At 31.3% G+C, this 13,651-nt stretch overlaps 1 protein-coding gene across 1 annotated transcript in view; it reads left to right on the top strand.

The window, feature by feature from the left end:
* DCC (DCC netrin 1 receptor) overlaps nt 1-13,651 on the top strand; it is a 96,681-nt gene that overhangs the window by 14,581 nt on the left and 68,449 nt on the right. The window contains exons 4-6 of the mRNA XM_058825930.1: nt 1,999-2,301; nt 8,966-9,116; nt 10,694-10,836. Of these exons, the coding sequence (XP_058681913.1) occupies nt 1,999-2,301; nt 8,966-9,116; nt 10,694-10,836 (597 nt within the window). The remainder of the gene's footprint in view (nt 1-1,998; nt 2,302-8,965; nt 9,117-10,693; nt 10,837-13,651) is intronic.

Raw genomic sequence — 13,651 nt, 5'->3', positions numbered from 1 at the left:
GGAAATTGGGGAAAAATTGGGGGAAAATGGGAATAAATTGGGGGAATTTTGAGTGAAAATTGGGGGAAAATTGGGTAAAAATTAGAGAAAATTGGGAGAAAAAATAGGGAAAAATGGTGAAAAATGGGGAAAAATGGGAAAAAATTGTGGGAATATTGGGGGAAAATTGGGGGAATTGGAGGGAAATTGGGGGAAAATTGGGGGGAATATTGTGGGAAAATTGGGGAAATATTGGGGGAAATGGGAGAGAAAATGGTGAAAATTGGGAGAAAAATGGGGAAAAATTGGGCAAAATTGAGGAAAAAAAGGAGAAAAATCAGGAAAAAATTGGAGAAAATTTGGAGAAAAATTGGGTGGAAATTGGAGAAAATTGGGGGAAAAATAAGAGAAAAATTGGGGAGAAATTCAGGAGAAAAAGCAGAAAAAATGGGGAAAATTGGGGAAATATGGGAGAAAAAAATGGGAGAAAATTGGAGAAAATTTGGGGAAAGAATTAGGAAAATTTGGGGAAAAAAGTGAGGAAAAACTGGGGAAAAATTGGGAAAAATTGCTGAAAAATTGGGAGAATAGGGGAAAAAATTGGGGGGAAATTTGGAATAAAATAGAGAGAAATTTGGGAAAAAATGTGGGGAAATTGGATAAGAAATTTCCCAATTATTTATTTCCCAAAATAAAATGGGCAAAAATTGAGGAATCAAAATTCAGAAAATTAAAAAAAAAATCCTCCAAAAATTCCTTAAAATCCCCTAAAAATAAATTTTTAAAAAATATTTTTTTGGAACTTCTGCCCCAAATCCTTGAAAAATTCCAGGAAAAAAAATTCCCAAAAAACTTTCCCTTTTTTGGGGGTAAATCCCAAAAATTTGAATTCAGGAAAATTCCCAAAAAATCAAAAAAAATCCCAAGAAAAATCAATTTTTTGAGGAATTTCCCTTAAAATTCCCCCCATAATTTGGGATTTTCACCTTAAAAAAATTCCATAAAAAATGAAAAAAATTCCTAAAAATTCCCAATTTTTTTCCTCTTCTTTTCCTTGGAATTCCCATCCTGAAAATCTGGGATTTCAAGGGAAAACCTTTTTTTTGGGGAATTTTCCTCTCCAAAAATTGAATTTTTAGGGAATTTTCACCTTAAAAAAATTTTTAAAAATCCAAAAAATTCCAAAAAAATTCAAAAAAAATTCCAAAAAAATTCCCCAAAAATTCCCAAAAAATCTAAAATTCCCATTTTTTCCCTTTTTCTTTCCCCAAAATTCCAGGTTTTCTTTTCCTTGGAATTCCCATCCTCAAAATTTGGGATTTTATGGGAAAATCCATTTTTTTTGGGGAATTTTCCTCTCCAAAAATTGGATTTTTAGGGAGTTTTCACCTTAAAAAAATCCAAAAACATTCCAAAAAAATCCAAAAAAATTCAAAAAAAATCCAAAAAATTTCCAAAAAAATTCCCCAAAATTACAAAAAAATTCCAAAAAAATTCAAAAAAATTCCAAAAAAAATCCGAAAAAATTCCAAAAAATTCCCCAAAATTAAAAAAAAATTCAAAACAAATTACAAAAAAAAAAAAATCCAAAAAAATTCCAAAAAATTCCCAAAAATCCCAAAAAAATTCCAAAAAAATTCCCAAAAATTCCAAAAAAATCCGAAAAAATTCCCCAAAATTCCCAAAAATTAAAAAAAATTCAAAACAAATTAAAAAAAAAAATTCCTAAAAAAATTCAAAAAAATTCCAAAAAATTCCCAAAAAATTCCTAAAAAATTCCAAAAAATTCCAAAAAATTCCCAAAAAATTCCTAAAAAATTCCAAAAAATTCTAAAAAAATTCCAAAAAAAATTCAAAAAAATTCCAAAAAAATTTAAAAAAAAATTTTAAAAATGTCAAAAAAAAAAATCAAAAAAATGTCAAAAAAAAAAATTCCAAAAAATTCCAAAAAAATTCCCAAAAATTTCCCAAAAATTCTAAAATTCCCATTTTTCTCCTTTTCTTTTCCCAAAATTCCAGGTCCTCTCCGTTTCCTTTCCCAACCCGAATCCGTGACCGTTTTTCCGGGCGATTCTGTCCTCCTCAAATGCGAATTTCAAGGGGATCCCATTCCCAAAATCCGTTGGCAACGGAATCAGGAAGATTTTCCCATCGGGAATTCCGATGGAATCGGGAATTTTGAATCCAGGATCGCTCTCTTACCTTCTGGAACTCTCCAAATATCCCGGATTCGTTTGGGAGATTCTGGGAATTATCGGTGCTTGGTGAAGAATTCCGGGAATTCCAGGCTCGGGAATGAGGTGGAGCTGAGGGTGTTGCAAGGTGAGGAATTTTTTTGGGATTTTTTTGTGGGGTTTTGGGGAATTTTGGGGGTTTTTGGGGTTTTTTAGGATTTTTGGGATTTTTTTGGGATTTTTTTGGGGATTTTTGGGGATTTTTTGGGATTTTTTTGGGGGATTTTTTTTTTTATTTTTCCAGGATTTTTTGAGGATTTTTGGGGGATTTTTTTGGGGGATTTTTCCAGCATTTTTCTGGGACTTTTTTTGATTTTTTGGGGGATTTCTTGGGATTTTTAAAGGATTTTTTGAGATTTTTTAAAGATTTTTTCAGAATTTTTTTAGGATTTTTCCATGATTTTTTGAGGTTTTTTCCAGGATTTTAAAAAATTTTTTCAGGATTTTTCCAGGATTTTATTTGGATTTTTTCAGGATTTTTTTCTGATCTTTTTTCCAATTTTGGGGAGATTTTAAAAGGATTTTTTCAGGATTTTTTTCAGGAATTTTGAGATTTTTTTTAGGATTTTTTGGGAATTATTCCAGGATTTTTTGGGATTTTTTGGGGGATTTTTTCCGGGATTTTTTGGGGATTTTTTTCAGGAATTTTTGAGGAACTTTTTAGGATTTTTCCAGGATTTTTTTAGGTTTTTTCCAGGATTTTCCCAGGATTTTTTTAGGATTTTTTGGGAATTTTTTCAGAATTTTTTCAGGAATTTTTGAGGATTTTTTTTTAGGATTTTTCTGGGATTTTTTTAGGAATTTTTCCAGGATTTTTTCAGGAATTTTTGAGGATTTTGGTTGAATTTTTTTCAGGATTTTTCCAGGATTTTTTCCCAATTTTTTCCCAATTTTTTGGGGACTTTTAAAGGATTTTTTTAGGGTTTTTTCCAGGATTTTTCCAGGATTTTTAAAGGATTTTTCCAGGATTTTTTTAGGATTTTTAAAGGATTTTTCCAGGATTTTTTTAGGATTTTTTTAGGATTTTTCCAGGATTTTTAAAGGATTTTTTTGGAATTTTTCCAGGATTTTTTAAGGATTTTGGGGGGATTTTTTTGAGAATTTTTTCAGGATTTTTTTCTGATTTTTCCCCAATTTTGGGGGGATTTTTTTGGGATTTTTTTAAGGATTTTTTCAGAATTTTTTGAGGTTTTTTCCAGGATTTTTTTTGGAATTTTTTGAGTATTTTTCCAGGATTTTCCCAGGATTTTTTTGGGATTTTTTGGGGATTTTTTAAGGATTTTTCCAGGATATTTTGAAATTTTTTTAAAGTTTTTTTCAGGACTTTTTTAGGATTTTTGGGGTGGATTTTTTGGGATTTTTTTGGGATTTATGGAGTTTTTTTCCAAGATTTTTTCAGGATATTTTACGATTTTTTGGGCCTTTTTGGGGGATTTTTATTTTATTTTTTAGGGGATATTTTTTTATTATTATTTTGGGATTTTGGGGGATTTTTAAAAAAATTTTCCAGGATTTTTTCAGGATTTTTTTAGGATTTTTTCCAAGATTTTTTGGAAATTTTTTTGGTGATTTTTCAGGATTTTTCAGGATTTTTTGGGGGGGATTTTTTCCAGGATTTTTCCTGGATTATTCCATGATATTTTGAGGATTTTCTAAGGATTTTTTCCATATTTTTCCAGTATTTTTTAAGATTTTTCCATGGATTTTTTGAGGCTTTTTCTAGGATTTTTCCAGGTTTTTTTCAGGATTTTCCATGAATTTTTTAGGAATTTTCAATTAATTTTTTAGGGTTTTTTCAGGAATTTTTCATGAATTTTTTGGGAATTTTTCAGGAATTTATCAGGAATTTTTCAGGAATTTTTCAGGAATTTTTGAGGTTTATTTCCAGGATTTTTTGGGTATTTTTCCAGAATTTTTCCAGAATTTTTCCAGGATTTTTTCCAGGATTATTTAAGGATTTTCCCATAATATTTTCTGGATTTTTCTTCAATTTTTCTTCAATTTTATTTTTTTCTGGATTTTTCCCAAATTTTTCAGGATTTTTTGGGAATTTTTGGAGGATTTTTTGGGAATTTTTGGAGGATATTTTGGGAATTGTTTTGGGATTTTTTCAGGATTTTTCCAGGATTTTTCCAGGATTTTTCCAAGATTTTTTTCCAGGATTTTCCAGCTTTTTAAGGCCAAAATCCTGGAATTTTTCCTGGATTTTTCCTGGATTTTTCCTCTTTTCCAGGTGCAAATTTGAAGGAAAAAATGGGGAAAATTGGGAATTTTATGGAGGAAAAAAAATCAGATTTTTTTAAAAAAATTTGGGATTGGAAAAGCAGAAAAATCTGGGAAAAACTGGGAAAAATTGGGATTTAATGGATGGAAAAATTCTGAATATTTTTCAAAAATTTGGGATTGGAAAAGTGAAAAAAATTGGGAAAAATTGGGAAAAAATCTAGGAAAAAATGGGAATTTCATGGAAAAAAAATTCTGAATATTTCTATAAAATTTGGGATTGGGAAAGCGGAAAAATCTGGGAAAAATCAGGAAAAACTGGGATTCAAGGGAGGAAAAAATTCCAAATTTTCCTTAAAAAATTGAGATTGGAAAAGTGAAAAAAATTGGGAAAATAAGAAAAAAATGGGAAAAATCAGCAGGAAAAATTTGGGAAAACCAGAAAAATTATGGAAAAAAATGGAAAAATCAGGAAAAAAAATCAGGAAAAAAATCAGAAAAAAATTGGGAAAAATTTGGTAAAAATCAGGAAAAAATGGGAAAAAAATTGGAAAAAAATGGGGAAAAATAGGAAAAATTGGGAAAATCAGGAAAAATCTGAAAAAAAAACAGGAAAAAACTCAGGAAACAAATTGGGGAAAATATTGGGAAAAATTAAAAAAAAACTGTGAAAAAAATCAGGAAAAGTCGGAAAAATTTGGGAAAAAATCAGGAAAAAAATTGGGAAAAATCAGGAAAAATCAGGAAAATTTTGGGAAAACAAGGAAAAATCGGGAAAAAATTGAGAAAAATCAGGAAAAAAGTCAGGGAAAAATTGGGAAAAAATATCAGGAAAAAACTCAGAAAAAATCAGGAAAAATTGGAAAAAAACCAGGAAAAAATCAGGAAAAAATGAGGAAATATCAGGAAAAAAAATCAGGAAACAAACTGGGAAAAATACTGGGAAAAATAAAAAAAAAAATCCGTGAAAAAACTGGGAAAAATCAGGAAAAAATTTGGAAAAATCAGGAAAAATTGTAAAAAAAAATCGGGAAAAATCAGGAAAAATTCAGAAAAAATTTGGGAAACATCAGGAAAAAATTGGAGAAAAAATTGGGAAAAACCAGGAAAAAATTAGAAAAATCCGGAAAAAAATCAGGAAAAATTTGGGAAAACCAGGAAAAATCTGGAAAAAATTGGGAAAATCAGGAGAAAATTGGGAAAAATCAGCAAAAATCAGGAAAAAATTGGAAAAATTCTGAAAACTTTCAGAAAAATTGGGAAAAAATTGGGAAAAAATTGGGAAAAATTGGGAAAATCAGGACAAAAATTGGGAAAAAGTGGGAAAAATTGGGGAAAATCAAGAAAAATAAAAATAAATTGTGAAAAATCAGGAAAAATCAGAAAAAAATGGAAAAAACAGGAAAAAATAGGGGGAAATCAGGGAAAAATAGGAAAAACCAGGAAAAATTTTGGGAAAAATCGGGAAAAATCAGGAAAATTTTGGGAAAACAAGGAAAAATCTGGAAAAAAATTGAGAAAAATCAGGAAAAATAAAAATAAATAGGGAAAAATTGGAAAAAATCAGGAAAAAAGTCAGGAAAAAATCAGGAAAAATATTGAAAAAAATAAAAAAAATCAGTGAAAAAACTGGGAAAAATCAGGAAAAAATTTGGAAAAATCAGGAAAAAATTGAGAAAAAAATTTGGGAAAAATCAGGAAAAAATTTGTTAAAATCAGGAAAAAATTGGGGAGAAATCTGGAAAAATCAGGGATAAAATAGTGAAAAATCAGGAAAAAATCAGGTAAAAAAATCAGGAATAATCAGGAAAAAATTGGAAAAAATTTGGAAAAAATTGAGAAAAATCAGGAGTAAAAATTGGGAAAATTTGGGGAAAAATTGGGAAAATCAGGAAAAAACCAGGGAAAAATCAGGAAAAATCAGGAAAAAAAATTGGGGAAAAAATTTGAAAAAAATTGGGAAAAAATTGGAAAAAATCAGGAAAAAATTTGGGAAAAATCACAGAAAATCAGGAAAAAAGGGAAAACCAGGGAAAATTTTGGAAAAATCAGGAAAGAATTGGAAAAAATTTGGGAAAAATTGATAAAAGTGAGGAAAAAACTGGGAAAATTTGGGGAAAAACTGGGAAAAATCAGGAAAAAATTGGGAAAAAGTTTGGAAAAAATCAGGGGAAAAATTGGGAAAAATCAGGAAAATTCAGGAAAATTTTTGGGAAAAAAATCTGGAAAAAAATGGGGAAAAATATTGAAAAAATTGGGAAAAAATTGGGAAAAATCAGGAAAAAATTTGGGAAAAATCATAGAAAATCAGAGAAAAGGAAAAAAATAAGGAAAAAATTGGGAAAAATCAGGAAAAAATTTGGGAAAAATCAGGAAAAAATCAGAGGGAAAAAAAGGCAAAATATTGGGGAAAAATGGGAAAAAAATGGGAATAAAATCAGGAAAAATTTGGAAAAAATCAGGAAAACATTGGGGAAAAATCAGGAAAATTCACAAAAAAATTGGGAAAAAATCTGGAAAAATTGGGAAAAAAATTGGAAAGAATAGGGGAAAATTGGGAAAAATCAGGAAAAATCTGGAAAATATCAGGAAAATATCAGGAAAATTTAGTTAAACAAATTGGGAAAAATATTGGGAAAGATAAAAAAAATCAGTGAAAAAATTGAGAAAAATCAGGAAAAAATTTTGAAAAATCTGGAAAAAAATTGGGGAAAATATTGGGAAAAATCTGGAAAAATCAGGGATAAAATAGTGAAAAATCAGGAAAAAAATCAGGAATAATCAGGAAAAAAATTGGGAAAACCAGAAAAAATCTGGAAAAAAAATGAAAAATCAGAAAAAATCAAGAAAAAATTGTGAAAAGTTTTGAAAAATTAGGGAAAACATTGGGGAAAAATCAGGAAAATTCACCAAAAAAATTGGGAAAATATCAGGAAACATTGGGAAAAAAATCAAGAAAAAATTGGGAAAAAATCAGGAGAAAAATCAGAAAAAATCAGGAAAAATTAGAAAACAACTTGGGAAAAATATTGGGAAAAATCCAGAAAGATCAATGAAAAAATCAGGAATAATCAGGAAAAAATCAAGAAAAATTTGGGAAAAATCAAGAAAAATCTGGAAAAAATGGGAACAATCAGGAAAAAATCAGGAAAAAATTTGGAAAAATCTGGAAAAAATTGGGAATTTTATGGATAAAAAATTCCAATTTTTTTTCTGAAAAATCTGGGAAAAATTCAGAAAAAATTGGATTTTTTTTCCCATTTTTTTTCCTGCTTTTCATTCCCTGTTTTTTTTCCAATTTTCTTGGATCCGGAAAAAATTGGGAAAAATCTGGGAAAAAATCAGGAAACAAATTGGGGAAAATATTGGGAAAAATTTGGAAAAATCTGGAAGAAATTGGGGAAATATTGGGAAAGATTTGGAAAAATCAGGAAAAAATTGGGGAAAATTGGGAAAAATCAGGAAAAATCAGAAAAAAATCAGGAAAAATCAGAAAACAAATTGGGAAAAATATTGGGAAAAATCCAGAAAGATCAGTGAAAAAATTGGGAATAATCAGGCAAAAATCAAGAAAAATTTGGGAAAAAATCAGGAAAAATCTGGAAAAAATGGGAAAAATCAGGAAAAAAATGGGAAAAATGAGGAAAAATCAGAAAAAATTGGGGAAAATCAGGAAAAAATTGGGAAGAAATCATGAATAATCAGGAAAAAAAATTGGAAAAAATTTTGGAAAAATTGAGAAAAATCAAGAAAAATCAAGAAAAAATTGGGAAAATTTGGGGAAAAAAAATTGGGAAAAATCTGGAAAAAATTGGGAAAAAAACTCAGGGGAAAATCAGGGGGAAAACTGGGAAAAATCAAGAAAAAAATTGAGAATAATCAGGGAAAGTCAGGAAAAATAAAAAAAAAAGTAAAAAAATTGGGAAAAATCAGAAAAAATCAGGAAAAGCAGTGGGAAAAATCAGGAAAAAAATTGGGGAAAAAATTGGAAAAATTGGGAAAAACTTGGGAAAAATTTGGAAAAATCAGGGAAAAATTGGGAAAAATTAGGAAAAAAATTGGGAAAAATCACAGAAAATCAGGAAAAATTGGAAAAATCAGGGAAAAATAGGAAAAACCAGGAAAAATTCTGGGAAATATCAGGAAAAAATCAGGAAAAATAATCAGGAAAAATGAGGAAAAATCAGGGGAAAAAATGGGAAAAAATTGGGAAAAATCAAGAAAAAATCAGGAAACAAATTGGGAAAAATATCGGGAAAAATAAAAAAAAATAGTGAAAAACCAGGAAAGATCAGGAAAAAATTGGGGAAAATATTGGGAAAAATCTGGAAAAATCAGGGAAAAAAATCAGGAAAAAAATTTGGAAAAATCTGGAAAAAATTGGGAATTTTATGGATAAAAAATTCCAATTTCTTTTCTGAAAAATCTGGGAAAAATTCAGAAAAAATTGGAATTTTTTTCCCATTTTTTTCCTGCTTTTCATTCCCTGTTTTTTTTCCAATTTTCCTGTTTTTTTTTCCCATTCCCAGATCCTGGAATTCCGAGGCCGCCGCTTTTCCTGCGGCGTCCGGCCGACGTCGTCGCCAGGGAAGGTTCGGATGCGATTCTGGAATGTTCCGCCTCGGGAATTCCGGAGCCGACTTTCACCTGGATCCGGGGGGATGACGTCATTCCAAACAGGTACGAGGGGATTCTGGGAATTTTTGTGGATTCTGGGAATTTTTGGGAATTTTTTTTGAATTTTGGGGATTTGGGGGATTTTTTTAGAATTTTTTTTTAAATTTTTTGGGATTTTTTAGGATTTTTGGGGATTTTTTTGGAATTCTTGGGGGAATTTTTTTGGGAATTTCTGAGGATTTTTTGGGGAATGTTTTGGGCTTTTTGGGGATTTTTTGGGAAATTTTTTGGGGATTTTTTTGGGAATTTTTGGGGAATTTTGAGGGAATTTTTTTGATTGTTTTGGGATATTTTTGGGGAAATTTTTTAAAATTTTTTTTTAATTTTGGGGATTTTTTGAGGGGATTTTGGGAATTTTTTTGTAATTTTTGGGGGAATTTTTAAAAATTCTTTGGGAATTTTTTGGGAATTTTTGGGATTTTCTGGGGATTTTTTTGGGATTTTTTTGGGGATTTTTTTTGGTTTTTTGGAATTTTTTAAATTATTTTGGGGGATTTTTTGGGAGTTTTTGGGGGGGGATTTTTTGGGGGATTTTTTGGGAATTTTTGGGAATTGTTTTGGAATTTTGGGGGGATTTTGAGAATTTTTGGGGTTTTTTGAGAATTTTTTAGATTTTTGGGGAAATTTTTTTGAATTTTTTGGGGATTTTTTGGGAATTTTGGGGAATTTTTTTTGGAAATTTTTGGGATTTTTTGGGATTTTTTAATTTTTTTTTTAATTTTGGGGAATTTGGGATATTTTTTATTTTTTTAGGGATTTTTTTAATGTTTGGGATTTTTAAAAATTTTTCTGGGATTTTGGGAATTTTAGGGGGAATTTTTTGGAATTTTTTGGGGAAATTTTTGGGAATTTTTTGGGGAAATTTTTGGGAATTTTTTGGTCTTTTTTGGGAATTCATGGAGAATTTTTAGGAATTCTTGGGGATTTTGGGGAATTTTGGGTTTTTTTTGGGAATTCTTGGGGTTTTCATGGGAATTCTTGGGGGATTTTTTGGAATTCTTTAGGGATTTGGGGGAATTTTTTGATTTTTTGGGGGAATTCTCTGTGGATTTTTAGGAATTCTTGGTGATTTTGGGGAATTTTTTTATCTTTTTGGGGAATTTCCTACCTTTTTTTAGGAATTTTCAATTGATTTTTGGGAATTTTGTGGGGATTTCTAGGAATTCTTGGTCTTTTTTCAGAATTTCTGGGACATTTTTGGGAATTCTTCGGGGATATTTGGGAATTCTTGGATTTTTTTGGGAATTCTCGGGGGATTTTTCAGGAATTCTTGTGGATTTTGGGGAATTTTTAATGGACTTTTGGGAGTTCTTGGAGGATTTTTGGGAATTCTTGGGGGTTTTTTGGGAATTTTTGGTGGATTTTTGGGAATTTTTTGACCTTCTTTGGGAATTCTTGTGGATTTTTGGGAATTCTCGTGAATTTTCAGGAATTCTTTCCCATTTTTCCCCTTCATTTCCCACCATTTTCCCTGAATTTTTTTCCTGGAAAATCCCCCAAACTCCCCCATATTTCAACCCCGCCAATTCCATAAAAAACATGGAATTTTTTTTCCCTTTTCCCACTTTTTTTTTCCCCAGCTCCAAGAAATATTCCCGCCTGGCTTTCAGCAACCTTCGGATTTCCAACGTCACTTCCCGGGATTCGGGAATTTACACCTGCCTGGTGAATTTCGGCAACGGCGTCGGCAATGAGAGCGCCTCGGCCGAGCTCTCCGTGCTGGGTGAGTCAAAATTCCCGGAATTCCCGGAATTCCTGGAATTCTGGGCCTTTTTTTCCCTCATGAAAAATTATCTCGCCCTTTTTTTTCCCGCCCTTTTTTTTCCCGCCTTTTTTTTCCCCGCCTTTTTTCCCCGCCTTTTTTTCCCGCCTTTTTTTCCCCCCTAAATGGAATCTCCAAAATTTGGGGATTTTCCTGGATTTTTTCCCAAATTTTCCCAAGATTTTTCCAAGATTTTTTGGCTTTTCAAACCCTAAATCCTAGAATTTTTCCTGGATTTTTTTCCCAGATTTTTCAAGGATTTTCAGCCTTTTCCACTCCCAAATCTTGGATTTTTCCAGGATTTTTTTCAGGATTTTTGCAGGATTTTTCCCAAATTTTTAGCCTTTTAGAATTCCAAATCCTGGAATTTTTTCCCCTCATGAAAAATTTTCCCGCCTTTTTTTTCCCACCTTTTTTTTCCCCGCCATTTCTTTGTCTTGAATGAAAGCTCCAAAATTTGTGAATTTTCCTGGGGTTTTCCAGGATTTTTCCTGGATTTTTCCAGAATTTTTCCAGGATTTTTTGGCTTTTCAAACCCTAAATCCTGGAATTTTTCCTGGATTTTTCCAGGATTTTTTCCCAAATTTTCCCAAGATTTTTCCAATATTTTTTTGGCTTCTCGAACCCTAAATCCTGGAATTTTTTTCCACAATTTTTTCAGGATTTTTTCAAGTTTTTTTCCAAAATTTTTCAGGCTTTTGAGCCCTAAATCCTGGAATTTTTTCCCGAATTTTCCCAAGATTTTCCCAAGATTTTTCTCCAGATTTTCAGGTTTTCTACTCACAAATCCCGGATTTTTTTCTGGATTTTTTCCAGGATTTTTCCAGGATTTTTCCAGAACTTTTCCAGAATTTTTCCAAGATTTTTTGGCTTTTCTAACCCTAAATCCTGGAATTTTTCCTGTATTTTCCCAGGATTTTTTCCAGGATTTTTTTCCTAGATTTTCCCCAGATTTTTCCCAGATTTTCAGCCTTTTTTTCTCTGAATCCCAAAGTTTTCCAGGATTTTTTACTGGATTTTTTCCAAGATTTTTCAGGTTTTTGAGCCCTGAATCGTGGAATTTTTTCCAGAAATTTTCAGGATTTTTTCACTGATTTTTCCAAGATTTTTCCAAGATTTTTCTCCAGATTTTCAGGTTTTCTACTCACAAATCCTGGAATTTTTCCTGGATTTTTCCAGGATTTTTTTGAGGATTTTTTCCAAGATTTTTCCAGAATTTTTCCAAGATTTTTCGGCTTTTCTAACCCTAAATCCTGGAATTTTTTCCACAATTTTTTCAGGATTTTTTTTGAGGATTTTTTTTCCCAGATTTTCAGCCTTTTCTACCTCTGAATCCCAAAGTTTTCCAGGATTTTTTTCCTGGAATTTTTCCCAAAATTTTCCAAGATTTTTCCAAGATTTTTCGATTTCTTGAGCCCCAAATCCTGGAATTTTTTCCAGAATTTTTCAGGATTTTTTCACTGATTTTTCCTGAATTTTTCCAAGATTTTCCAAGATTTTTTGGCTTTTCGATCCCTAAATCCCAGAATTTTTCCCAGATTTTTCCAGGATTTTTTTCCCAGATTTTTTCCCAGATTTTTCCAGGATTTTCAGCCTTTTCCAATCCTAAATTTTGGCATTTTTTCTGGGAATTTTTTCCCAGATTTTTCCCCAATTTTTCAGCCTTTTCCAATCCCAAATCTTGGAATTTTTTCTGGATTTTTCCAGGATTTTTCCAGGATTTTTCCAGGATTTTCCCAGGATTTTTCCAGGATTTTCTGCCTTTTCTAATCCCAAATCTTGGAATTTTTTCTGGATTGTTTTTAGGATTTTTACAGGATTTTTACAGGATTTTTTCCAAGATTTTTCCCCAATTTTTCAGCCTTTTCCAGACCTAAATCCCAATTTTTTCCTGGAATTTTCCCAGGATTTTTTCCTGGATTTTCCCAGGATTTTCAGCCTTTTCCAATCCCAATTCCTGAAATTTTCCAGGATTTTTTTCCAGGATTCCAGAATTCCAGGAATTTTTTTTTTTGCCTGCTTTGTTTTCCCTTTCATGGAACCTCCAAAATTTGGGAATTCTGGGAATTTTTTTCTGGGATTAATGGGATTAAAACCTCCAAAATTTGGGAATTCTGATGGTTTTAATCCCATTAATCCCAGAAAAATTCCCGGAATTCCCAAATTTTGGAGGCTCCAAGGGGTTTTTACTCCATGAAACCCAAAAAATGCCAGAATTCCCAATTTTTGGTGATTCCCAGATGGAAAAAAAGGATGGAAAAATCATTCCTGAAAGGGAAAAAAAGGCGGGAAAAAAAGGCGGGAAAACCTTTTGTGAGGGGAGAAAAAAAGGGCAGGAGAAAAAGGCGGGAAAAAATTCCTGAGGGGAGAAAAAAGGCGGGAAAAAAAGGCGGGAAAATCTTCTGTGAGGGAGGAAAAAAGGCGGGAAAACTTTTCGTGAGGGGAGAAAAAAGGCGGGAAGAAAAGGCGGGAAAATTTTTTATGAAGGGGAGGAAAAAAGGCGGGAAAATTCTTTGTGAGGGGAGAAAAAAAGGTGGGGAAAAAAGGCGGGAAATTTTTTTATGGGGGGGGAGAAAAAAAGGCGGGAAAATAATTCCTGAGGGGAGAAAAAGGGCGGGAAAAAAAGGCGGGAAAACCTTTTTGTGGGAGGAAAAAAGGCAGGAAAAAGGTGGGGAAAAAAAGGCGGGAAAAATTCCTGAGGGGGGAAAAAGTTGGGAAAAAAAGGGCTGAAAAAAAATGGCGGGAAATTTTTTTGGGAGGGGAGAAAAAAGGGTGG

This window comes from Poecile atricapillus, chromosome Z (assembly GCF_030490865.1).
Source record: "Poecile atricapillus isolate bPoeAtr1 chromosome Z, bPoeAtr1.hap1, whole genome shotgun sequence".
Lineage (NCBI taxonomy): Eukaryota > Metazoa > Chordata > Aves > Passeriformes > Paridae > Poecile > Poecile atricapillus.
Note: the sequence above shows the minus strand (reverse complement) of the source record. Positions and strands in the feature narration are given on the sequence as shown.